This window comes from Tamandua tetradactyla, chromosome 5 (genome assembly GCF_023851605.1).
Source record: "Tamandua tetradactyla isolate mTamTet1 chromosome 5, mTamTet1.pri, whole genome shotgun sequence".
Taxonomy (NCBI): Eukaryota; Metazoa; Chordata; class Mammalia; order Pilosa; family Myrmecophagidae; genus Tamandua; species Tamandua tetradactyla.
The window spans coordinates 192,531,390-192,559,121 of NC_135331.1; the positions used below are offsets into that span (position 1 = coordinate 192,531,390).

Consider the following 27,732-nt stretch of genomic DNA (forward strand, 5'->3'; position numbering starts at 1 on the left):
AATAATAAAGAGAAAAAAAAAGGAAATAAAGACAATTTGAGAAACAAAGAAAATTAATAGCCCAAAATTAGATGGTAGAATAAAGCCACACAAACCAGTAACTATATGAAAGAAACAGCCTAATTTCATCAGTTAAAAGACAGAATTCTCAAACGGCATTAAAAAAAAAAAACCCTCATCCAAAAAGACCTAAGGACATGATATTTAAGAGCAAAAAAATGTAGTATCAAATAAAATAAAATCTAAAGTACTATAAAACGATAAGAAGGAAATAAATAATCTAAGATACATAATTTAGCACAGGTATGCATTTAATAACATAGCAACAAATTTTATAAAGCATAAACTTACAGAATTACAAAAAGAATTGATCAAATCAACACTCATATTTCTATATACCTGTCTTAATAACTGATAAGTCATGCATTGAGTTAACAGAGACAGGGACAAATGGATTTGCCTAGTTAACAAGGCTGACAATGGGGGCAGGTCTGGACGCCCCCACTTAGCAATCAAAGAGTAATCTGCTTTCCAAACACGCTCACAAGAATTGACCATCAGTTGGGCTGCCAAGCAAGTCTCAACAAATGACCACAGAATCTCTATTACATAGGCCATGCGCTCTGACCACAAAGGAATAATAAAACTGGAAACGTGAACATAATCCCCTAATCCCACAGGAAACAAAGCCATACACATACATACACGCACACACTGCAGAAATTAGAAATCAAGCCTATAAAAATTTCAGTCAAAAATGGCTCAGACCAAAACAAAAATAAATGGCAATGAAAGCACTAAATTTCAAAACTTACACAATCAAGAGGCACTTGAAGGAAAAACTGGAACCATGAAAGAGTATTGTTATTTTTTTTTAAGCATCCAACTTCAGAAAGAAAAAGAATTGAGTAATCCCATAGAAAAGAGAACATCAAAAGGAAACAAACTTTATAAAACGGAAAAGATAAGCAAAACCAAGTTGCTTCTTTGAAAACAAATAAAATAGTAGATACACACCAAGAATGATGAAGAAAAAAGAAAAATGCACATAATATTAGAAATGAAAAACATCAAAATTGAATGTACAAGATGAGAATACTATGAACAACTTCACAGCAAAAAAATTTAGATTAAATAGTTTCCATGAAAAATATTACTAAAATTGACTCAAAAAAATAGAAACAGATTAGAAGAATAAGGAAATTGAATCAGTGAGTTAAAAAAAAAAAACAACACCCACACGCCCTCTACCAAAAGTCCACCTGGCCAAGATAGTTTAAAAGCAAATTCTACCAGATCTCCAAATGACAAATTATGAGCCCTAATTTAGCCAAGCTTTTCCAGAAAATGGTAAGAAGGAAACAACTGCATGAGGTCAATATACAACCTGATAAGGATAATTAGGAAAAAAAAAAAGTAAAGGTAATACAGGCGAAAATCCCAAATAAAAATAATCCAAAATGAATCCAGAATCATCATGATCAAGTAGAGTTTATACCAGGGATTCAAAGATGGCTTAGGACCAGAAAAATTTAATGTAAATTATCACATTAGAAAAATACATGCTCCTCTCACAATTAATGCAAAAAACACAATTGATAAAATTTATCACCTATTCACAAGTAAATAATAGAAACGAGAAAGAGAACGGCCTTAATCCGATAAACAACATCTACTTTTTAAAACCTAGAGCAATCCTCGAAACCTAAACAGAATTTATGGAAAACATTGCCTAGTCTGGTCGGTTGCAAGTGCAATGCCGTTTCCATGGACTCAACAATTCACCTCCCTTTCGGTGAGAGGGCCACTCTTCGCGGCCCTGTCGCCATCGGCCCAGACCACATGGCGTGCTTGGCCACCGAAATGTAAGTGAAAGAGGTAAACTCCGCTTTCAGGATGAAGAGCCACGAGCCATACATGGTCCGCCACCTTTTTTCTTTTTATGGTGCAACTAACATGTCCCAGGCACAGGCTTCTCCTCCGTCTTGCTCCTGAGACAATGAAGACATGGAAATATAACTTGAGCAAGTGTCACCACAAGGCAAGGCTGTTGCTAACTGCAGAATAACCTAGTGAGTTTACAGTGACCAAACAAATGCAAATTACATTACCAAGATGCTATTTCACATCCATACGATTGGTCAAAAGTCTGATAACAGCAGGTATTGGCGACAACGTGGAAAAATCATGCTGCTGGGAATGCAAAACGATGCAACCACTTTGGAGACAATATCTAGGGCAACCAAAGAAGTAAAATTGCATCTGAAACTTTCATACAAGGAAACATTTTTCCAACATCATGTGCTCATTTCACATCTACAGTACATTTTTGAAATTCCTCCAATATTTCAAACTCTTTCACTATTATTGTATCTGTTACAGTGATCTGTGATCAATGACCTTTGCTGTCATCACTGTAACTGTCTTGGAGCACCAGGAACTAAGCCCTGTAAGATTGAGGGTGAGCTCGATCGATAAATACTGTGTGTTCTCCTGCTGAACAGGTAAGACCATAATGGCCTCTAAGTGTTCAAGCGGAAGGTAGGGTCACAGGTCTCTCACTTTCATCAAAAGCTAGAAATGATTAAGCTTAATAAGAAAGGTATGTCAAAAGTGGAGAGAAGCTGAAGCCAGGCCTCTTACACCACTAGTTAAGTTGCCAACGCAAACGGAAAGTGCTTGAATGAAATTAAAAGAGCTACTCCAGCAAGCACACGGACAAGAAAAAAGCAAAACAGCCTTACAGCTAATACGGAGAAAATTTCAGTGATCTGGATAGCTTAAACCAGCCACAACATTCCCTGAAGCCAAAGCCCAATCCAAAGCAAGGCCCTAACTCTCTTCAAATCTGTGACATCTGAGAGGTGAGGAAGCTGCACAAGCCAACTCTGAAGCTGGAAAAGTTGGTTCATGAAGTTGAAGGAAAGAAGACAACCTCCGTGACATAAAAGTGGAGGTTCATGAAGTTGAAGGAAAGAAGACAACCTCGGTGACATAAAAGTGGAGGCTGAAGCAGCAAGTACTGATGGAGAAGCTGCAGCAAGTTTTCCTGGAGGTCTACCTAAGATAACTGATGAAGATGGCTACACCAAACAACAAATTTTCAGGGCAGAAGAAACAGCCTTCTATTGGAAGAAAATGCCATCTAGAACTTTCAAAGCTAGAGAGAAGTCAATGCCTGGCTTCAAAGGGGCAGGCTGACTCTCTTGTTAGAGGCTAATACAGCTGGTGACTCTAAGTTGAAACCAATGCTCATTTCCCATTCTGAAAATTCTAGGGCCTTTAAGAACTATGCTGACCTACTCTGCCTGTGCTCTATAAACGGAAAAACAAAGCTTGGGTGACAGTACCTATATTTACAGCATGGTTTACTGAGTATTTTAAGGTCACTCTTGAGACCTATTGCTCAGAAAAAAAAGGATTCCTTTCAAAATTTGACTGTACACTGACAATGCACCCAGGTCACGGAACATTTCTGAGGGAGAGTACAAGATTAATGATGTTTTTATGCCTGCTAATACAATGTCCATTCTACAGCCACGGATCGAGGAATAATTTCAACTTTCGTGTCTTACTATTTAAGAAATAAATTTCATGAGGCCATAGCTGCGATACATAGTGATTCCTCTGATGAATCTGGGAAAACCCAATTGAAAACCTTCTGGAAAGGATTCACCATTTTAGATGCCATTAAGAACATCTGTGGTTCATGGGGTCCAAACAGAAGCAGATGACAACATTCACGGATGGTTCACGACTTCAGTGGAGGAGGTGACGCAGATGTGGGGAAAACAGCAAGAGAACCAGAATTAGAGGTGGAGCCTGAAGCAATGACTGAATCCTGCCATCTCATGAAAAACTTGGACAGATAAGGAGTTGCTGTTTATACATGAACAAAGAAAGCAGTTTTCTTGAGATGGAATCTACTCCTGGTGAAGATGCTGTAAAACACTGTTGAAATGACCACAACAGACTTAGAATATCACATAAACCTACCTGATAAAGCAACAGCAGCAGGGTCTGAGAGAACTGCTCCAATTTTGAAAGAAGTTCTACCGTGAGTAAAATGTTATCAAATAGCATCACATACCAGAGAGAAGCCTTTCATGAAAGGAAGAGTCAAACAATATGCAAACTTCACTGCTGTCTTCTTTTAAGAAATTGCCACAGTCACCCCCAAATTTCAGCAACCACCACCCTGATCAGTCAGAAACCATCAGCATCAAGCAAGACCCACCACCAGCAAAAAATTATGACTTGCTAAAGGGTCAGATGATGGTGAGTATTTTTTAGCAATCAAGAATTTTTTTAAATTAAGGTTATGTACATTTTTTTAAAGATAAAATGCTACTGCACACTTAATAAGACTATAGTTTAATCCAGGGGTGTGAGTCTCCCTGGCAAAATGAGATACGACCCCCAGGGATGAGTCTGACCCTGGCACCATGCAATCAACAACGCCATTCTGACCAAAAGGGGGAAAAGAGCTGTAACAAATAAGGTATCAGTGGCTGAGAGAGTTCAAATAGAGTCAAAAGGCAACTCTAATGCAAGCTTCAGCTAAGTATTGCTAATTGCTACGGTTTGTCAAATCCCAATCAGTATCATTCCTGTTACCCTAAAGAACACCCAGGGTTCTATCTGAGATTCTACAAAGGTTTCATGCACTAAGTTTACTTTCCAGAAACCTACAACCTCCACATGGGTCCTCAGACCAGATAAGTCCCGAAATGCAGAGGGCCAGCCTCTCCAGAACATCAGCTAGTTCCATTCCCTATCCCACATTATCAACAGCCCCTTTCAACATGGAGAGGTTAGAACGGGCATAGCCCAAACACCAGAAAAGATTGGGAGAAGGTTCAAAGGAGAAGGGGGAGTCATAAGAGAGAAGACAGGATCTAACAAATGAGTATGACTGCTGAATCATTATAATGTTATTTCTTTTAGTCTCCAGTGTCTTGGAGCAGCTAGAAGGAAAAACCTGACATTGCGGAACTGTAACCCATATCAAACTCTGAAATCTGTTCTATAACTTCCTGTTAAAATGTACATTGAAATTTATTGCTTTATTTGTATATATGTCATATTTCACAATTAACAAATGTTTAAAAAAAAAAGACTAAGCATAGAGCAAACATAACTTTTATATACACTAGGACACAGAAGAATTAATGTAACTAGCTCCACTGTGACATCTACTCCACTGCAATGCTCTTGAACGGCAGTATCTCTGAGGTATGCACACATTTTAAAAAATGATTAGTGAACAAAAATGCATTTAAACCATAAAATAGGTTAGTCAATCTTGGAATTTAGTCATTTTGAGAATTTCAGAGATGAAAGGGCCCTTCTAGATCATTCAAGGAATTCTACAATTACTGCACAGGAGAAGAAACTGAGGCCCACCAAGCTTGGGTAAAGGCTCAGGTCATGTAACAAGCTATCATCACCGCTGGTTCTCAAAATCGAGACTCCCTACCTTCCAGAACAGGTAAGAAAAACAGAGGACACGTGGTCAGATACAAAATAGCTAATTCAAGCTCAGAAACCTGTTCTCAGGCTTTCCTCATTGTTCCCTCCCCCTCTCCTTTCCGCCTTCCCTTCTTCCCTTCCCCAACCACACCTCCCACCCAGGCTGCTCAGAAGGCACAGGAGGGGAGTGACAAAAAGGACAAAAAATGAAAAGAAATCTTTAAGGATTTTTAATCCTGTTCTGCCACTCTCCCTCTCTTCAAATGGAAAAATATTAAATCTCATTTTCAAACACTGCAGAAAATAGGCAAATTAGAAAACTATTCTTTAGATACATGAAACCTTCCTCCCCAAACCAAAAGCACTTAAAGGGGAGGGAGCCTGTCCCATGCTAGCTTCCAGCGCAGGCAACTGAGGCTTGGCAATAGGCCACCCAAACTTAGAAGGCTCGCAAATTTACAACATTTTCTGAAGACTGGTGAGATGGAAGTTCCTCCTGCTTCTCAGTGAAGAGCTCCCCTCACCTGCAGCACTCAAGTAAATTTAGGCTCAGTGGCCTGGTGCGGGAAATGAAGTGAAGGAAGCCAACAACTCAGAGCAAGGCAAGCAGCATGCTCTGTATCTGTGAACGAACACACACACACACACACACACCACAAGGCACGTCTTCAGTGATTTGATGTGCTTCATTCTGCCTAATCTGGGCAGTGTCAATATAGAATAACTGGGCTAAGCTGGCTCTAGGATGTGAAGTTTATTTAATCCTTGTAACATTATCAGCTAAGTGGGATTAATCTCCAATTTTCATAGATAAATTGATGCTAGAAAAGTCTAAAGATATGCCCAAGATAAAGCTGGAAAGTAGCAGCAACATGATCGAATCCAGTGCTATATGGGCTGACGACTGTGCTCCGTCCCGAGTCACAGTCCCAACCTTCTCTCGCTTCAGCGCAGTCCAGGATTTCCACAGTTAGCAGCAGTTCTGCTGAAAAGTTGTGACTGAAGCAAATTACTTGGGTTTTTAACAGGAACATCAATGCAAAGATAAAGTAAAGGACATGATTAAATCATCATAGTTCCCTCAGCATCTTGCAATATAATACATATGCATATACATAATAAACTATTGTTCAACCAGAAGGACATGAGGTGTCTTTACAAAGCTGAATACTTTCATTGTTAAAGGGTAACTTCTATATGTAATCAGCAAGAATGCAAGGAATTAAGAATATTTAATATTTAACAGATCTGAAGACCAAAAAAAAAGGCCATTATATAGAGACCATATTAGATCCATTGTTTCTGAGTGTGGCAGACAAAAACAGTGTCAGTGAGTGGTCAGTTTTGCCAGCTCTAGAATCAGACTCCTGCAGCTGGAATTCCGTGTCCTCACCAGCTGGGGGGGCCTGGGCAGGTGAGCTGGCCCCCTCAGCCTTCCGGGCTCCCACTGGGACTCTCCCACTCCCAGTGAAATGCCTCCCTGGTACAGGATTCTTGTAAGGATTAAAGAGACTCCCCATTCAAAGCTCTCCCCACAGTCCCTCTTTCAAAATTAACTACTAGTATATGTCATGCAAATGAAGCAATTTGGTGGTGAAAAGCAAAATAAAAATTTTGACCAACATAAAATTATAAGTTGCTAGGTGCTTTAAAAAAATTGGCTTCTGTCAGTATCATTGCTAATAAATTATGTTCTACAAATCATAGGTGTTTTGTAATTGAATGAAACCAAACAGGCGAGCTAGATTTTCAGCAATTAATCTGAGAATAAAATACTTAGGTTAAGTTTACTGCTCAAATTTCCTTTCTCTTATATGTATGTCAACCTGATAATATTACTCATCTCAAGACAAGCACCCGCCAGCTGGAAGCGGTGTTCACACACTCAGTGCCTGCCGGGACAGACCGAGTCAAACCTGCCCAGCCAGGCCACTGGGCGGCCACTGCACACCCTAAGCTCAGGAAGCCACTGGGACACAGCACTCACCCTCTTCTATGTTTTCTTCTTTTTTTTTTAATGGAATGTCTGCAGCAAACTCACTTTTAGAAACTTGCTAAATCTCAGAAAGACATTCGCTGTGCCATCCGTGAACAGGGGCAGCCCTACTTCTGCTGCCCCCACACACGGCTCTCGGGCAGCAGCGTCTCACCTCCAGGTCACAGCTGTACTCAGTGCCGTCCAGGAGGGCCACTCGGCACGGCACAGCTCTGCCCTTCTTCTCCCCCCTCAGCTCGTTGGTCTGCACTTCCTTGGTCTCCCGCTTTGCTGCTTCTGCGGCTGGTCTGTCTTCCTGCATTTCCTTCATCTTCTCCTCTTCTCTCTTCTTACTTTCTTCATCAGGCTGTCGAGGAAAAATATTAAAATCATACTAAAGTTAACCAATCTGCAGAAGACGACCCAGCAGAAGGAAATACGGTCATTTCTGCAACCACTACCAGCACAAAATTTTAAATGACTTCAAAGTTTGTTAGAACAAAGCGCCAAAGCAGAGGTGCACCCCCAGACCCCCACCCCCGACCCACCCACCTCTGTCCTCATTTGGCTGACGGGGGTATTTTATCATTACCTGAGCAAAAGAAACGACGCCCCCGCAACCACTGTTAACATTTCTCAAACAACAGAATTTCCACCTAAAATCTCATATACATGGCAAACTCTAAGTCTCCTTAGGCAACTAGACAGCACACACCCAACTCTGCTACTCACTGAACACAAAAACCAGCTGGAGGGGCACAGAAGGGGCACTCTATTTAAAGGGCTATGTTGCAGAGTTCGGAGGGCTTTAAAAGAAAAAGGTTTTTTTAAATTATTTTGTATATGTAGTGGATTTTTCTGCTTTTGTTTAGATTATTTTGAAGGATGATAAGGAAGTAAGGAGGGAATGAGAAGGGGAAGAGGTAAGAGAGAGAGAAAGGAAGAGAGAGCAAGAGAAGAGAGAAAGAAAAAATGAGGAAAAAAGGGCGGGACGGAGTGGAGAAAGCTGTGGTACACCAATTCAAGGCCATTACTCCAGGGACATTAAGATACAGGAGCATTTCAATACAAGACAATCTTGAAATTATTCAAAAGCAAGCAAATATTCTTCGTTGTGTGGTTATGCACCATGCGTTCCCAGACAATCACTTCCCAAGCGTACCTGCGTCTCAGCACTGCTCTCCAAAGGTTTTTCCTCCTTGACTTCAGCCTCCATCTCAGGCTGTTTCCGCGGAGCTGCTCCCTCAGCATCACCCTTCACCTGTCTCTCTTCTTCCAGAAGACGTCCCTCTTGGTCTGAGACCTGTCCTTCTACAGCAGCTTGCGTCGGCACTTTCTTATCGCCTCCATCTTTGGCCACTACCAAGTTATACGACTTTTGTTTCTTAAGCCATGGTGGTAAGAATCGAGAAATACCCCTGCTCTCCGACGGCGCCTTCTCCCGCTTCTGGCGGCGTGGACTGCTTTGGCTTTCGGCTTCAGGAGGAGACGGGGAACCCTTTCCTTCCTCTGGATCAGATGACGAATTCTGCCCATTTTCTGCTACATCTTTAGGCTTCTCCTCGGTTGCAGCTGCTTCCAACTGCTCAGAGTCCTTCACCCCCGTCGTGGCACTCACTTCAGTGGTCATGATCACAGCTTATGCTGCAAACAAACAAAATCACAAAATGGTGCGTTACAAACTTCCCATCCTGGTTTGGAGGCACGGGGCCAGGAAAAGGCCGAGCAGGGAAGGCAGGGGCAGGAAGGTGAGGGGAGAGCACTCACAGCAAGGACAGCGGCCAGCAGGCCCAAGAGGAAACGCTGGTGGCTGCGCTTATGTTTTAGAATTCTCAACCAGAATCAAAGAACCAACACCAGCATCACAGCAGGACTGAGTCTGATTCTGTACAGACAGAACTTAAAATCACTAGGGGTCAGTTCTCGTCTGCCATGCCGGAGACCTGGAATTGATTTCCGGAGTCTGCCCACGTAAAAAAAAAATCTCTATGGGTTACAGAGTGAGTGCTTTTATTTGGTTTCAGTTAGCCAAAAACAATACCTGACAGAAACATAATCCAATTTTGTTAAAGATTCATGACAATCTGTGAAAATGCCTATGCACCATGAATGAATTCTGTAATTTACTATTTTAACACTACCCAAGTCCAATAAGTCCATCGGTTCCCCCAGAACACTCCGCCTGGAGGACCACCGGGCCAGCAAGCTCCCAAGAGCACAGATGGACTGAGACGAGGACAGGACAATTCAGAGACAAGGCCGCCATGAGACACAGGGCTAAAGCCCCGACAGAGCAGTCCCCGCCCAACACTATTCACGACACTTCTGAGTTTTAAGAACCTCAGAGTTGATCGATGTGGCCCATCAAAATGAAACTGCAAAACAGAAAACATGGATGGCTGACTGGATCGCAAATACCCAACAACAAGGGTGAATATAACCTACGTAAATAAGCATATCCTTAAAACAGTGTCAAGAGATCAACAGAGCTCAAAACTAAACACTTTGTTGATAAAATGGTTTTCTTGAACTAATTACCACTATTAGAAAACACGATTAGAGCCCATCCACCTGCCATAATTACCGTGCCTATAACTCTTACAGGTTCAGACGTGGAGAAGCCGCTAAACTCTCACTCAGTGGAAACCCCACCCTGGACTCCCACTAAGTGAGAACATTCCCCTAAAACGAGAGCCCACGAGGGGTGGGGTGTTTGGTTTATTCACTGCTATGTCCCCACTATCTATATAGTCTGGCATATAAGAGGTCCCCAATAAACAGTGATTGAGTGCTGTTAAGTCATCTGGGACAATACTTTCACTTTATCTTACTGATAAGGAAGCAGAGGCTCTAGATTTTTCTGAAATCACAAAACTAGATGGGCAAAGCCAAAACCAGAACTAAGATTTCCCAAACTCTAGCAAGGCTCATTCCACTAACCGTTAATTACAATCCCCTAAAATCCATCATTAGTGCAGTTATATAACACGCCAAGTAAAAACCTTTCTATTCATCATCCATCAGAGGAGTACTGCTGGGAAGCTGGCCCATCCGGCAGGCACGTGGTTTCAACACGACCCGCCATGCTGGCAGGCTCCATCTGGGTCCCTACAAGTGCTCACGACCGCACCGCCCATGAGAAAAGGTGTGCATCACTCACACACAACCACACAGAAAGCAGCCATCAGCAGAGGGTCAGTACCAGCCAGGTGAGGAGCCAAGCCACATGAGATCCACTCTTCCATCCTCGTGTTTGAAAAGGAGGTAACCCCCAAGGAGCCGTCTCCACACCAGCCGGAACTACCCACCAAAGACCATTATGCTACTCAAAAACCTGAGCCAGAACACCAGAGGAAACAAGGCAAACAGATACAGTAAGTCTACATATTCATGCAAAGAATTTCAAGGAAGGGGTTTCAGGGTACTTTTAGGGGCCAGCTTTTTCCTTAAAATCTTGCAAACCAGAGCCGCGGTCAGAGCCCGTGCTGTGGGTGAAGTCTGAGTGGGCACAGACGCAGGGCAGGTGCTACTGCAGCTGAGCGCAAACCCCCACCCCATGCTGAGACCACACACAATTTCAGATCTTCATTTTCTCCCAACACAGCTCAACCCTGTTTATGAAATGAAAAGTACGCAACTCTCAGCTTCAAACATGGTGGTGAAGGGATGGAGACAGGTTTTCATAGGAATGCTCTGCTAGAAAGAAACCATTAAAACTGTGCAACAAATAACAAACTTAGACAATATTGGCAAAGTATGAACAGTTACAGTTCGGTTATTTCCTAGGTCTGGCAAAGCTTGTTTTCGTCTCCTACTGAGCAGGAGGTATATACTACAATTTGCTGCAGCCACAATCACCTGCTTTTGATCATCTACCCTAAATGCTTGGCGCCCAAGAGGACCTTTAAAACACTCTTATCTTCTTCTCTTAAAGCATCAAGTGTGAGAAAAAAATATATAGCAATCTAAGTACAGAAATCATTCACCAGCCACCTAATTCTACTTAAGAAACATCAGAGTGATGCTTCTCAAATATACACAGCATTTAAAAGAAAGGGAGTGGCGGGGAAGAGGAAGAGAAAAGAAAAAGAAATATGGGACAGAGAGAAGGGACAACAAAGATAGGCAGGCTTAGAGCAGATCATGGTCCTTTTCCTTACAGGTTTAGTATTCCCCAGTGCCAGGAAGTCTGGAAAGTAGAGTACTCCATATTCCAGGAAGTGTGAAAACACTCACAGACCATGTGCTAATCTATACTAGCTGTTCCCCCACCACCTGTGAGGATAAATAAGAGCTACCTTTAAAATAATCCAAAACTGGATTATTTTCTATATCCAGCTATATATCATAGTGTATCTTTCTGTTTGCCTGTTTGTTTTAGGGATCAAGGACTTATAAAAAGATGTTAGCAAATATCTGATTTAAAGTAAACCTTTGGAAACTACAGGCGCGGACACGGACGCTGACCCTTCAGTGGCTTGAAGACAAGGCAGAAGCAGCTCCGCGGGGAGCCTGTGCTCCCCCCACTGTCTCACCCTGTGACATAAGCCCCTTCCCTTCCACAGGCAGGAGAGGGGGGCTGCCCACCGCCACCCCAGGACACAGCTGGCCTAGGGCAACCCGGCAGGCTCCCTCCCCTTGCCCAGAAGACACAAAGAAGGTCTTGGGGGGGGCCTCGGCCAAGAAAAGCTTCCTCTAGGTAAAAAGAACCACGAAGAGGAGGGGGCCCCTTTCCTGCCTCTGGACACTGAACGTGTGACCCCATCTCAGATCCAGATGACGAGCAGACACATCTAGAAGGTACTGGCTGGAGGGCCACAGGAAGGGGGCCAGCCCCCAGGACTGCCCTCAGTCCGGCCTGGAGCCAGCTCCCGCCATGTGCAGCCCCTACTTCCTCTCTCCTAAGGTATAATGTGTCTCCCCTACCTGCAGCCAAGAATCCGACCCCAGCCTCTGCACACCCTATGCCTCAGGGGAGGGGGCTCACAGAGCCCCCCAGCTGCTGCTCCCTGCTGGCCTTGGGGGGGGGGGGCACACAGAGCCCCCCAGCTGTTGCTCCCCGCTGCCTTTAGGGCTTCCTACCTAAGAGAAGGCTGGCCAAGAGTTTCCTTTTTTTCCATGATCAATTTTTAAAAACCTAAAACTTAAGTCAATATTAATGAGATAAACAATTAGTTCTTTATTCTAACAACTCTAAATAGGAAGGAAACAACCTTAAAAAGATCTTAGGGTTGAGGGTGCGAGGGCAGTTCAGTGGTAGAATTCTCGCCTGCCATGCGGGAGACCCAGGTTTGATTCCTGGCCCATGCACTTTCCAAAAAACAAACAAAAAATTCAACAAACGGTGCTGCAATAAGGGGATACTCACATGAAATGTGACCCCCGCCATACAGCACACACACGCACACACAGTAGATCTTAGGGTTCACCAAATTGTAAGAGTCCCTTTCCTCATATACTGAAGAGGAGGCTGTGAAGTCGGGACATAACTTTCAATACTGTCCAATTCTAATAACACTCAGAATAAGTGATAACTTTATTTCCTAGAAACAAGTCCCTGCCGCTCTCGTACGTTTGAAGGTCTGTGCCAGGCCAAGCACTGTCCGGCAGACAAGGCCAGCCCGGAGAGACACAAGTCCATCCCGCCCCCCTCCCGGACCCCAGGCTGGACAGTGCCACCTCAGCGTCACAGTGCACAGAACAACTGCAAGGCTGAGACTCAGAGCCACGCTGGCTCCCCATCCAGCAGCAATGCGGCCTGAAAAATACTGATGAACTGCATTTGCCCAAGTCTTCCCCAGGGGCGCCTTCATTTCTCTAATGGCCAGAACTGGACCTGCCCACTGTCCGTGCGAAGCCAATCTTTGTATAAAACAGTATGGGGTTTGAACATCAAGTGCAGGAACCCCACAGACCAGAGCCAGAACCCCAGCTCTGCCTTTCACCATCCTTTCACCATGAGCGAAGACAGCTATGCAACGCCCCGAGTGTCATCTCCTGAGTAAAGCAGGCTGCAAGTGCACGCTCCCTGGGCAGCTGTAAGACCAACGCTGGTGGCCAGTTATTTACTGAGCACCAATTCACCAACTCTGCACACTCGTGCAAAGCCACACAGTCATACATGGAAGGGCCAAGAGTCAAACTCAAGTAGTTCAGCTCCGGAGACCTCCCCACACTACCACGAGCAGCACCTAGCAGAATGCCTCACAATTATTCATGAAAGAGTAAAATAAACACATGGCTACTACCCCTTGCGGTTTCACAGTCCTTCCCAGCACGTTCTGAGGTCCCAAGGAGCGTCGCCAACTGGCATGGCGTGGCTGCATCTTACCTCCTCCGTCCACAACACAGGCCGTGCACTCGCAGACCACGTGCCCGACACCGGATGCTCGGGTGAACGGAGCCTGCCCTCGGGCTGCGGGACCACACACTGCACAGGCAGCGTGAATGTTTATTCCGACTTGTGCCTGACTCAGAAACCTTGAAAATTTAGATTCAGAAATTACTGCCAGTTTTGAAAAGCCATCAGTTTTCTTAAAAGTACCCCTGTCCTCTCCTCAGGAAGTCAGACAACAGCCTTCAGGGGAGGGGCTAGCTAAACACCCATAAAATACAGAGGAATCGTGCTTTTCTAAAGAGCACTTAATTCCCATTCACAGCGTATCTCCTAGACATATCTGCTCTGAGCTGAAATCACACAACTTGAATAAAAAGCCAAATACAATGGTTCTGGTTATAACTCCCCTCAGCATCAAAATTCCAAACCAAACTTCATTTTTAAGTTGATCAGGCTGACCAACAACTCAAAAGGGAAAAGAGTGAATAGGCAGAGTTCACACGTGGTGAACACAGAGAACCGTAAGCGGCCCATAAAGAGACGAAAGCATGCTCAGCACACGCATCCTTAGAGAAACGCAAGCTTAGAGCGCAGAACGGAAAAACCCCAGAGCTGAACCAGGCAGCCGCCGAGCGAGGCTGCGGGGACAAAGGCGTCCTCACAAGAACTACCCGAGGAAGAGCCAACTGGAACAAACCGCTGGACGTCAGCTTGACAGCAGCTATCCCACGTACAAATGTGTATACATATTAGCCAAGTAATTCTACTTCTGGGAATGCATCCTACAAATACATCTCTGCACACACGCAGAACCACTGCGTACAAGGTGGTTCACCACAACGCCGTTTCTGACAGGGAAAGGTCGGCGATCTTCAGCGGGGACCACAGTTCACGTTCACACAGCAGACACGAGCAGCTGTTAGGGTGGGGCGGGGAAGGGCTCCGTGCCAGATCAGAGCTGTGTCTCCAAGGTTCCTTGTGAAGCACTAAAGCAGGATTCAGAACAGCACGTACGAGACATACCTTGCGGAATGCTAACACAGGAGGGGGATAAACATACAAATGCACACAGGCATGTGAGCACGCACACGTTCCTGCACGTGCATCAGGAAACAGGAAGGATGGAGAAGAGTGACAGGAAGCGTGGGGCACGATGGACGGGGTCCAGGGAGGTAGGCATGAGAGACAACACTTCCCCAAGCAGAAATTTGTGCAAATGGAAGCAATAAGGCACTCTAGCAGGGCAGCAGTTACGCGTAAGAAATCCCACGTTACGCAAACCCCTGACGCGAACACCAGGCCGTGGTCTTCCTTCCTGGAGACCCCGATGCCCCGAGGGAAGGGCAGTGCTGCTCTGCTCTGCCACAGAAACCTCCCAGGCTCCTCCAGCTTGGCGGGCAGCATTAAGGCGGCTTCCACCAGAGCCAGTTTCCTGACATATGAAGTTCAAGACCATCTCTGCATCCTCGAAGAAACTGATTTCTGACGGCCTCCAACTCAGTACACTTCACAAACCCACCCCTTACTCGACAGATAGCTCTCCTAAGTAACCTGCTCCTTTACCCGCGGTATGAACAGATGTGTAAAAAAATAAACAAACAACGGTGGGGGTGGGGATAAAGGGTGAAATAAATCGGGTAGATAGAAATACTAGTGGTCAATGAAGAGGGAGGGGTAGGGGTATGGGATGTATGAGGTTTTTTTCTTTTTATTTCTTTTTCTGGAGTGATGCAAATGTTCTAAAAATGATGATGGTGATGAATACACAACTATGTGATGATGCGAGCCACTGACTGTAACCATGAACAGACTGCGTGGGAGTGAAGACTTTTCAATAATAACATTTTTTTTTTAATCTTAACATTTTAGAGTAGCCGGACATCTTGTTTATTAAGAAGCATGGCAGTTCTGCATTTTTGAAAAATCCACATAGTTTCCAAGAAAACCTCACTCGGTTTTTATCCTTTTTCCTTCATGGGGAGTTGAAGCAGAAAGGTTTACTTCCCTCAGTGGTGAGCATGCAGCCAGGCCAGAAGAACTACTCCCATTCTCTGCTGGGACACTGAGAGCAGGGTACTTGGGAAGAGATGACTCCGCACCTTCGGGAAGTTTTAAAAAGGGAGGGTCATCCAAATGGAACATTTGTATTAAATTTCTAAGACGGCGCGTCACCCGCAGTCTCTTTCCTCAGCTTCTTCCCATGTCGAGGAGAACGCAGGAACCGCTGCCGCGGCCAAGGGCCCCTCCCTGCTCACACCTCCTCCCTGCCCCGTGTCTGCTACAACGCACACATGAGTAGGGCTGCACTGTGCGAAGAACTGCGTGTTCCTAACGGAACGGGGGCACACAGCCGGGGCTGTCCCTGCAACGCTCCTGGCATCGGGGAACATTTATTTGGTTCCCTATCACATAAAGCACTATAGAAAGGGAAAATGTGCTAATGTGCAGTCCCGCTGAGGGACATCGTAAGAAGGCTCAAAATGGAGCTGAGTCACAACCAGCACTCACCCCAGCACTGGCAGGTACCAGGGGAGACATAGGTCTGAGCTCACTCCAAAGCTACTTTAAACTGCACCTTATGCACAGGGTCCCTGCCCGATGCCGTCATTAAACTCAGGTCCACCTGGAATCAAGCTGTCATCTACAAACCATGGCCCACACATGCGCCCCAGAACATGCTGCCTGGAGCTCCACTAGGTACCCCGACAAGGAGGGAAAACTACAGCAGACGTATCTGGTCAAGTAAAACTCTGTTTATCCTACACAATTTCTCAATAATATCTTTAAATCTGATGTATCATAATACAGAAAAGTTTCTTCTTTCAACTATAAATGGAAGGTAAGGTCAGATTTTAAAGATTCGTAAATCTTTGCTCACCAAAATAAATGAAGAAATGGAGAGACCCCGTTAAAGGCATGGCTAGGCCTGCAGGTATTAGGAAGGATGAGCAGCACGGGTCTGCATATTTTCCTGTTCACTCTTCTGGGCCTAGACACTCCCTCTGCGGACAGAGGAGGGGGAGGTAAAAGGACAAACCAGCTTTCTCATTCAAGCTGAGGTTAGGAGAGAACTTGGAGGCCATGGAGAAAAGGGAAGAGCTTCAAATTATTTTAATTATGTGACTTTCTGGGTCAAATACACCAACACGATTTAACCAGTCTAACACTACTCTGTGTGGTTCAAACTCTAAATTCTGCAGCTAGAACATAACCTAACAGCAGTTCTCAGGAGGCTCTTTCCCAATAAGCCAACGACAAATCCATCAGGGTTAGCCGCACAGAGGAACGCACAGGCTGCAGACGTTGCATTTTAATAGGTCACAGACCAAGCCTGTCAAAGCCAATCAGCTCCCCACACTATGACAAGCCCACCAGGCTGGGGCCGACTGACCTCACACTTTCAAATCCTCTTCTCCATAATCTTTGGAGTGCCACTGTCAACAAGAATAAACCACTAAACCTTGCCAAAAGCACACAATTCACTTCTAAAACTGTGGTCGCTAACTCTCCTGCCATTTTACGTAGAGCAGCACTACCAAAGAGCTGTATCTGTGCGACCACACACCGTAAGAGACGACGAGCAGAAGAGTTTCCCAGTCGAGGTAAGCAGGCCCCAACACGGACGCAGTCCAAGGGTCAGCCGGCAGACGGAGGTGTGCGATTTAGGCCCAAGCTTGGCACGAGAAGAGCAGCTTGCCTTGGAAGGAAAAACCGCAACTACAATAGAATTACAAACATGCCAACTGAAACACCACAAGCTTTTTAAAGACGTGCTAAAGGAATAAAATAGAGAAGTATTTCTATTCTGAGCACTCATTTAGTTCAGAACGGCCTTACTCAGTAAGAGCTCCACACAACCTTTTTTCAGATGGTGGTAGCCAGGACAAGATTTCACTTGAGCTCAGAGTATCTGCTTTCCTGAAGTGCAGAGTCGCAAAGTTTTACAAACATGACTTGGCAGAGGATCCTGCTGGAGTATACGCCCAGTGCTCAACCTCCTGATTCCAAAGTAAAAAAATCCAAGTAAAACTATATGTCAAAGTTAAAATTTTAATTTCCAAACAATATCAATGTTAAAACTTTACCTTTCCGCCTCTCTTGTGGTCCAGTGACGATGTTAAACTACCGCCATCAGGGAGCCTATGACCTGAACTGGGGACTTCACAGCAGGTGGCGGGAGGGGCACGGGCTGCCCAGGTCTTCAGCGTCAGCCGAGCCCAGTTCTCCTTCCTCAGTAGCCACACCAAACTTACCAATAATGGAAGGGACAACTCTTTGCGGGGTCAAAAATTAGGACACAAACCTTCCAAGCACACATGCCCCCAGAAAAACCCAGCCATTGCTTCTGTGCTGTGGGAGAATTACCTGTGCTAGCAACGTTAACAAAGGAAACTACAGAGCTCATCCGTAAATTACGGAGTACCACTCCTCATTCTGCTAGAAAGCAGCATCCAAACAAGGGCTTATTTGAGGGAAGACTGTTAGACCGGTGCATTGTGTAAAGAAAAAGCATAAAGATTTTTTTTTCAACATGACCTCAGATTAAATATTCAGCAATAAAAGAAGATACTGATCCTATACTTACTCAACCAATATTTACTTAGCTGTGACAAGAGCAAAGCAATATGCCTTTCTTGATAACTGTTAACGGTCACTAACCAGACAGTAAAAAATGTTGATTCAAATCCTGGACACCTAGAGTACAGGTTCTATTAAATCACACAAGTTATCATGAAAATGGGGTATTTTCTACATCAAAGAAATTGAAATCTATCATCCTGTAAAATGTCAAAAAGTGACTGTATACTATTAATCTTACATGGTCTTCACCGGGTCTTAGGAAATAAACTTTACTAGAGAATATACTAAAACTGCAAGACAAGTATATAAAATCAATGAGCTAACTAACTTGATTATGCTTATAGGTCAAGTCTGAGAAACTTTTCATTAAAGGTAACCTGAAAAATTCAACATTTGCCTTAAGAATGCAAGTAAATGCCCTAAAACAACTCTGGCTACTAAAAAAATATTTTCAAAAAAATTCTGGTTAAAATATGACTAAGCTACTCCCTTCCTGAACACTATATACCCAAATTCCATCCTGAGTTCCCTGGATACTGAATCACACCATCAACAGCAAATCTCCTTCCAATGCAAAATCAAACATACGTCTTTCCAACAGAAACCCCCCCAACTCTCCCCGACACTTACGCAGCCCGTGAGCACATCCAGCCAGCTGTGTGCTGTGCCCTGCACTGAATGGCTGTGGAAGGCCGAGGGCCAGCGTCCACAGGCTCAGTGGACAGAAGCGGCCCCACCCAGCCGGGCCCTGCCCAGAAGGCGTGGACAGCCGGCAGCCAGCGCTTCATTCCTCGGCCCCAAATCTCACTGCGGGGAGGAGAGCCTCGTGCTCGTCCTCCTCAAGGGAACCCCTTCTACAGAAAGACACGGCTGCTGACACACCCTGAACCCCACCACACTCTTCATCACTCCACTGGTGAGGATTCTTCCCCATCTCAGGTAAGTTTCCAGGTGTACGGTTTTGTTTTTGCTCTGGGGCCCCACCCCCAACTTTCTTTTTATTTTTGTCATTTTGATCCACCTTACTAATAGTCACCACAAGTGTGCGCCAGCTGCACTCTCATCACCTCTGCCGACACCCCACTATAATCTCACCTCTTTTCTCAGACGTAGAAAACCCGTGCAAACGAAGTCCAGTTTTCAGAACACAAAAATGAAATACCTATTTTGAGCCCTCCCTAAAAGACCTGCTTTTTTTTTATTTTTGTCATCTGAATCCACCCTGCCAGCCACCGAGCAGGCCCTACTGACAGGACATGCAAACAAGGCGCAGTTTCATCTTTAGCAACCACTGTGATTTGATACACAAATTTTTCAGATGTAGAAAAATAGTGCAAATGCAGCCCAGTTTTCAATAGCCTTAAGTGAAACATCTATTTAATTATAAAAGAATCTGTTTATTCAGTCAAATTGCCTGTAACAATACAGGCTGCTTTTAACCTAAACTGGGTTGGTGCTCGTAACAGAGAAATCGATTAAGTCCTATTTCCTTTGCCATCCTAAACCGAGAAATGATTGATACCTAAGACAATCCTACATCACTAATAACTGCTCTGTCATACGCATGCAAACAACACATGGACACAAAGTGAATGTGAAAGTCACGAAAGGAAACTCGTAACCGTGAGGTCCTATCAGACAGGCCTGGCGGACAGCTCATCTTCCCGGACTGTGGTCTGGCTCCCTCCCCTCTCCGTGTACACTTCACAGTGAAAATCCACCCTTTCCCCGCTGGACAGACTCCCATCAGCAGTACATGACACTGCTGTGGCACAGTATTAGTGCAGTGTCACAGGGCCGGGATGGTCCGGCCGTGCGCATGGGGCTCAGCTTTACAGCCTCATCCTGCGAGCACACTGCCCACCCATCACACAGTCTGTGAGTCCACCTTCACCACAGCAAAGTCTTTTTTAGAAATTGTTTTGTTTTATTTGTCACAAAGAAACACTAAACAAGATGTCACCTGCACCAGCTGGCAGAGAAAGGGGAGGTCTGCAATACCTCAGACCGGCGGGGGGGTGTTTCAGAGTCAGCTCTATCTCTGTGAAATGAACAAATACAAAACTGAAAGAATCGCTGTATGTAATGGAAGCAAACGGCACTTTCTACAAAGTTTTCACTGAATCACCAAAGGACAATTTGGTGAGGTTTTTGTAGAGCCAAGTTTATTCAATTCAGGGCATCACCCTTTAATCCAATTAATTATGTTCTTAATTTTTTTTATGTTAAATGTATCTTTTAAATAAACACTTTAAATAGTGGTATTTAATAAATCCTGGTGGTACACATGTGTCCTAATAGACTGATTTAATAAATCCTTTCCATTTATTGGTCGGAGAATATTTTAGTCAAGCGCAGATTTGTTTTCACATACTTACTTGGTAAAATACCAGCTCCAAACCTCTTCCTGATGCCCTGCTTTGTGGACTCGGGATGGCTGAGAATCCCCCAACCCTGTCCCGACCCGGGGAACAGGACACAAGCTCAGCAGGCTCCCCCTCAGCATCCCTCCGCCCCTGTGTGCCCTCCCGTACCCCTCACCCACAAACCTCACCCCATTGCCCCACCCCGCAGGTCTCCAAATGAAGGCGCCTGTGGGACCACTGGTGCTCACCATGCAAATCAAGAGCTGTACAGTGCTATGTGCAGACAGAGCAAGCCCGTCCATCCCCTCTGATCACACAGGGATATAAAAGTCCCATTATCAGAACTCAAAAATTAGATGAGTTCCCAAACTGATAGAAGGTACAGTCAGCACGTATGCCCAGGTGGGTCTGGCTCCAAAGCCCACACCCTTTTCTACATGGCCGCACAGCACTTCTACTTCAACTTTTGCTTTAACACCCTTGTTTCCAAATAAGCAGACTGAACCCCGAGAGGCAGAACTCACACAAGCTACCTACTGGGTCGCCGGCAGAGAAGCCCATAACCTGGGTCCATTTCCACCGAACCACTCATTTCCAGCAAGACTTTAAACACAGCCATGCGAACAAAGTATGTTGAGCTGAAATATCCACAGCTGTCTTAATATTGAAAAGAAACTGCTAATATGCATTCACATGTATTACATCTGTCTTGGGAAGATCAAAAAAAGTCATGTTTTGACTTATCTCCAGTTATTACATTGAAAAGGGATAATAGAAGTTTGTCCTCAGAAAACTGTTTTTAAAACATTAAAGGGAGTGGGTTGGGTTACCGTGAGAACCATTTTTCTCTATTTGTGCATGTGAGTTTGTATACTAACGGAGATCTAGTATCATTATTTCTTGACTTCTAAGACTTGTCCTACCTGCAGGCTTTGGGGACCGAGAATTGAACGGCATAAGAGGTAGAGGACGTAATTTGATGGGTCACTCAACGCTCCAAAAGGAATATAAACTCTGAGCAGAAAATAAGGTCATCGGCGTCACAGAAAGGGCAACGAGTAAGTCTCTCAGTTTTCCTACTTTATTCACCATCTTGAAACAATCTTGAAAAGCAATCATTTGTCCCATCCAGAAAAAAAACAATTTCTGGCATAACCCTAAAATAACCTAAAAATTACTCACGGGGGGAAAAAAAGAAATCTCTTTTTTGATACTAATGATTTTACAGAGAATCCAATCTTTCCGTCTACCAACTATCATGCAAAACTCTATTTCCTGGATGGACATGGAGAAGTTTACGACTCTTTCATATTCAGTAAACTTCAGCTGGCCTATAACATTGTCTAACAGCCCACTTTCATAGGATCACTGCTACTGATACATCTGACATCAGCAGAAATAAACAAAAAAGACAACTGTGCCATTTCCATGCACCTACACTCAAGTTTTCTCATCACATCTGTTTTAAGCCTACAATTTAACTTCTCTCGGGTTCTGAATCTAGAATACTTACACAACCAAGTCCAAGTTTCTTCCCTACAACATCTTAGCAATGTTAGACTCATGTTAAATTATATAATATAATATTAGAAAGTGGCATGATTTGTGGGAGTCTGCAAAAGGAACTGCCACATGGGGGCGGGGCACAAGGGTAGTTCAGTGGTAAAATTATCACCTGCCATGCGGAGACCCAGTTCAGTTTCCAGACCACGCATTTATCAAAAAAAAAAACAAAACAAGCAAACAAAAAATTTCAACAAATGGTGCTGCAATAAGGGGACATCAATGGAAAAAGAATGAAATGCGACCCCCACCATACAGCATACCAAAACAAACAAAAAAGGAACTGCTATATGACCACAGGTTTACACTGTATGGGGGAGAAGGAAGCACATAATGGGGGAGATAAACAGGGGAGCGGTGGGTGGGGTGGGAACCTAGGACCAAAAATGGAATGTTTTGAAAAATTTCAAAAAACATTAGGACAAAGCTCTTAATAATCCTACTTTTAAAATTAATTTCCAAAGGCAACAGCATCGCTTCTGGAGTCACACCATCGGCCCCGTGTATCAGTCTGACAGGGGCCGCAGGCACACGGTTAGCCTTCCACTTCAGTGACGACGCGTCCCTAAGCTCCTCCTTCGCACACCCTGGGGCCCACGGTCTGGCAGAGAAGCAGACAAGAGCACACCACCCATCCGTGACGGGGGCGGCAGAGGCCAGGGAAGCAAGGGGCGGCGCACGGGGAGGGCCGCGTCCTCCTGGACTAAGCCAGTGACTGTGCCCGCTAGCCACCTGCCTCGAGGCCGGGGCAGTAGAAGCACCTCCTGTGGCATGCAGCGCAGGCACCTGTGCCACACCTCACGTGGGGCTGAGCAACGGAGGTTTTCAGAGAGTCAAAAAGTTTCTAGCCAAAAGGGGCCACAGAGGGCATCCCATCCCTCCACACGTGGGCAGCCTGGCCCTAGATGGAGGTGACTGCCAGGGTGCATGGTAAGCTGTTGGCAGAACCTGGAAGAACCAGGCTGGACGTCAGATTCCGGCCAGGAATCCCAGTGGTCTTTCTCTATGGTTTGGCTGAGATGGACAAAGAACCGAGAACAGAGCCGCTACCCGCTGCCTGGGGGCCAGAGGGAGTAAACAGCCTCAAAACAGGGCATTCCCCAACCTGAAGCACTCCAGCTCTGCCTCATCCTCTGAACCTAAGAACCCTATTCCCAACTCCACCCCACCCCAAAAAATGTTTCCAGAAATACAGAGGCCATTTCAAGAAATTATTACTTTCCCAAGCTGAAGGAACATGGAGTTTATTCTCAAACAGCCTGGATGCAGTCTATTGAGCTAACTGAGCTAACCAGCAATCTGCCCTGGGTAGTTAAAAGCTGCTCCAGTGACCCATGGAAGCTAGCTAGTTAAAAGCTGCTCCAGTGACCCATGGAAGCTAGCTAGTTAAATGCTGCTCCAGTGACCCATGGACACTGGCTAGTTAAATGCTGCTCCAGTGACTCAATATGAAGCTAAATATTTAGCTGGTGAAATGGGCAGAAGTGGATAAAATGAACTGAATAGCGGGAGTAAAAGGCAAGTGAAGTTCTTAGGTCCTGGCAGTCACAGGTCAGGCGATGGTGCCTTTGACCTAGAAAGGGACTTCAGAAAAGAGCATGAAAGAGGGAGGGACGAAGGAAGCGAAGACTCCCACTTGGCATGCACTCGGTCTGGAGGACCTGTCTTCAGGACATCCAGGTGGAAAGTCAGGATGCTGACTGGAGACGCATTTATAAATGGTAAGAGTATGAGCTTCATGCTAAGAATTGGAATGAAATGGTCAGTCAGCGTTATCTGGAACCAGGGAGTTAGATGAAACTTTAGGCAAAACAAACAGCAAGGAAAATACTCATCATAAATTCCCAGGCAGAGAGCAAGGAACCCTCAAGGAAGGTGGAAAAGACCAGCACAAGAGGAAGAAAGCAAACCAAGGAAGCGAGGCCAGCGGGCAAGGGCAGGGCCTCAGGTGCGAGGGTCACGAAAGGGCGCTGGAGACCCCGAGGTGCAAGCTCTGCGCGCAGTGGTAGAAAAAGCACGTGGCTGAGGAAAAATCCGAGGGAGAGTAGGGGTTAGCTGTAACAAGTGTGAATTACTCTAAGCCAACCATGACGAACGGGTAGAGAAAGGGCAAGAGTATTTCCAGAGGTGCACAGTTCAAGGACGTGTCTGTACAAGATGCTCTGTGCGGTGCAGCCTTTTGGTTGGAGAGACAAAGGAAAAGGCTGAAGATGCAAAGGAGAAAGACAGAAATGGATGGCATGCAGCTCAGAAGAGGTGAGAGGAAAAGGATCAAAGCGGCAAGAGAAGAGCTCGCTCACCTGCGGGTGGGGGAGGCACGTCCATCCCAGAGCGAACGGAGAGGGGGTCAGCAAGGCGCAGGGCTGGGGGGGATGCAGGGGGGGTGAAGGCAGCAAGGAGACAGGACCCAATCCGAACCCCTGCTCGCCATCCCAGCTTCTACAGCACTTACGGAAGGGGTGGGAGGGGAGACCAAGGAGAAAGGGAGATGTTTTGGAGAGAATATGGTCAATTTCCTAGAATATATCTGATGATCATTCTCTTAGCATTGATGTCAACGTACGACTTAAATTACGCTGAACAGTTTTCAACCTGAGAAGTCACTGGTCTGTTAAACTATTCATACTTGGTACGGGATTCCCCAAATAATCTTCTATCTCCTAATATATTAATCCAATTTGTAACTCAGGATCTGTAAAATTACCCAGAACACACGTCAGTGCCGTCTCCCATCAGTTCAGGGGCAGGAAAGGAAGAAGCTGCGCACCAAAAGTGCGATGCCTGGGGAGGGACGTTTTGTTTGATCACAAGTGTGCACCTGGGGCTCGGCTCGATTTTGTGAAATACCATAACTATAACTGAATTCCCATTCTCAAGACGGAAAGCCTGCGTCTCAATTAGATGCCGGATTAAAGACAAGATAATGAAGCCCACACCATCACGACCAGAACCGGGTAAGAGCACGTGAGACGCTGTAAACAAAACTCCTTTTACAGAGTCAATCTTCTCGGGCGGGGGGGGGCTCTACGGCACCACAAATACTATCTCTCTGGACCAACCCCAAGAAGCACAGCTGCGAGCATCTACCCCAGAGCTGTGAATGACTCAACAGCAACTCTTCCTTTGAGGCAAGAGAATCCATAAAAACCAGAAGTGGAGCTATTTTCCCTCCAAACTGCTCAGTGGAACCGCTTTCTCTTTATCCAAACTGTAATTTTATTAAAAAGCTAAAATGGACAGCATGGCCAGTATAACTTCATAATAAATTTGTAGAAGGAAATATAAATAAAACTTGCAAAAAGTACCTATGTATGGTTTTCATTAAGTAAACCTCAACTGAACCAAAACTAACCTAAGATGGAAATACACATTTTTTAAATTACAATCCATCACCATCACAAACAGGAAATTTGAATTTGCTTTAGCAGAATTTTTGTTTCAAACCCTAAGGAGTAACAATGACCAAAAAATTCTAGAGAATAGGCATTAAAATTCAGAATAGCGAATTTGAACTTTGATTTGTTTACACTTACAATATCTAGATACTTATGACAGCTGAGAATAAATAATCAAAGACATTTCAAAATCAATTAAGAATAACCCCAACATAGGAAAACCAATTCAGGTTTTACATCAATGCTTTATTTTGTGATGCTTGTGGTGCTATAGCTTTTACTATATTTCTGTAGCAACAAATACTCTTACACAAACACGTCTTCTGTAGCCAAGGTGAAAACCAATAGCCACACTTCTAGTTTATTTCTATGAAAGCTTCCAACATAAAATCAACCTTCATAAACCTCATTCCAGATACTTCAAAACCTAAAGCTTAAAAATTCACAAGTTGTAATTAACAATAAATGTCAAAAATTGTCAAATTAAATTCTTTAGGTGGAAAATTAACGACAGAGGAAGCATAACTTTGTTTCTTTAACGAAAACTCATTCTGAAGAATAAAAAAATATAACAGAGAGGTCTACGAAAAGAAAAAATACAACACAGAGAAATAAATCAAAGTAATTACAAACAAATGACTTACTTGGAAAATTATCTCAATTCTAGAGAAATAGGATATGGGAAACTGTGTGCCAAAAGAAAAAGGTTTGCATTTTCTAAAACCAAGAGATAAGTAAATGTCTCTGCAAAAGTTTCAGACACATTTTCAAAGCCACTTCTGTTAGTGCTATTATTTGAAGTAAACAAAATATTTTATTAATAACAATAGGTCTATTTTGTGAGCAAACTCTGAGCTGAATGCTTAACATCCTCATTTACACCTGAAAATATCTCTGCACAAGTATTATCAAGCTCATTTTATATGTGAAGGAAATAGACAAACTTTAAAACTTCCCTTACTAAGCATGCACTGCGGGGGCTGCTCACCAGCCGTGGGATGGACAGAGGTACATGCGAACCCTGGCGCAAGCAGGTAGGAAACACACACACTTGTAGGTTAGGTGAGCACTAACTCCCGACATCACCCACAAAAGCAACCCCCTGCTGCATCCACCCTGTAAGTCAGCCACACCTAACTTCCTCCGTCCTGGAAGTCTCATGGCCCAGAAGATCTTGCTGTAAGAGCACCCCCATTCCCATGTGTCAGCCCTCGCATGGGGGGGGCCTTTTGTGCAGTCACTGCAGTGGAGGTGCACCCAGGCAGGTCTCAGCCACACCCTGGAGTCCTTTACGAGAGGATGAGACCTACAGAAACACCAGCCCCGAGGAGGCCATGGGTCAGGAACCAGGGGAGGAGAGGCCAGTGGATGTGCCATGTGCCCGAGAAGGCCAGGGTCACAAGCCGTCCTGGGGAAAGCATCGCCTGCTGAAGCCCCATCTGGACATTTTCACGGCCTCAGAACTGCACGTGTAAATTAGTAAATCCCCGTTGTGAGAGCCAGCTCGCGTCATGGCATCTGCATTTCTACAGTGTTAGCAGATAAACACTCATGAGCCCCAACAAGCGGCACTTACAAAAGCCTCCCAGACCCATGTCTCCCATTTGCACACAGACTTGACGATACACATCGGTTCTAGGTGAATACAATGCAGTTCCTCAAGTTTTTTGAAACACATAAGGGAAACTGTGAGACAACTGAAAATTGTGCTCTCTCCAGCTTTCACACACACACTAACACTTACCTGGCATTTAATACTAACAGCTGGTTATACCATACCATGCCATGCCTTTCTTCAGAGCAGAACCACTGGGAGTATTCAAGAAGCTGAAACGGCATTCCTATAAAGCTGCCAGTTAATGTTAAATGCATAAAAAAGGGCATGTGCCTACAGTACCACAAACACACGCATCAGACTTTCCAGAACAGTTCCAATTTCAAAAACTCTGTCCCACTGTCTCCTTAATGAAATTCATACAATCTAGGGCACTTTTTTTTTTAATTGAGAAAACATAATTTTTGAGAAAACGTAACAGATTTAGA

General features: G+C 44.6%; 1 protein-coding gene across 15 annotated transcripts in view; it reads right to left on the reverse strand.

Moving 5' to 3' along the window:
* EPB41L2 (erythrocyte membrane protein band 4.1 like 2) overlaps positions 1–27,732 on the reverse strand; it is a 215,432-nt gene that overhangs the window by 111,023 nt on the left and 76,677 nt on the right. For 13 of the 15 annotated variants that reach the window (XM_077162888.1, XM_077162892.1, XM_077162894.1 and 10 more), the window contains exons 2-3: positions 8,610–9,091; positions 7,623–7,814 (exon numbers count right to left, since the gene is read on the reverse strand). In XM_077162888.1, the coding sequence (XP_077019003.1) occupies positions 7,623–7,814; positions 8,610–9,077 (660 nt within the window). In that variant the 5' untranslated portion in view covers positions 9,078–9,091. Of the gene's footprint in view, positions 1–7,622; positions 7,815–8,609; positions 9,092–17,869; positions 18,033–18,995; positions 19,117–27,732 lie in introns of those variants that run through there. The other 2 variants (XM_077162890.1, XM_077162889.1) reach the window with 2 other exon arrangements.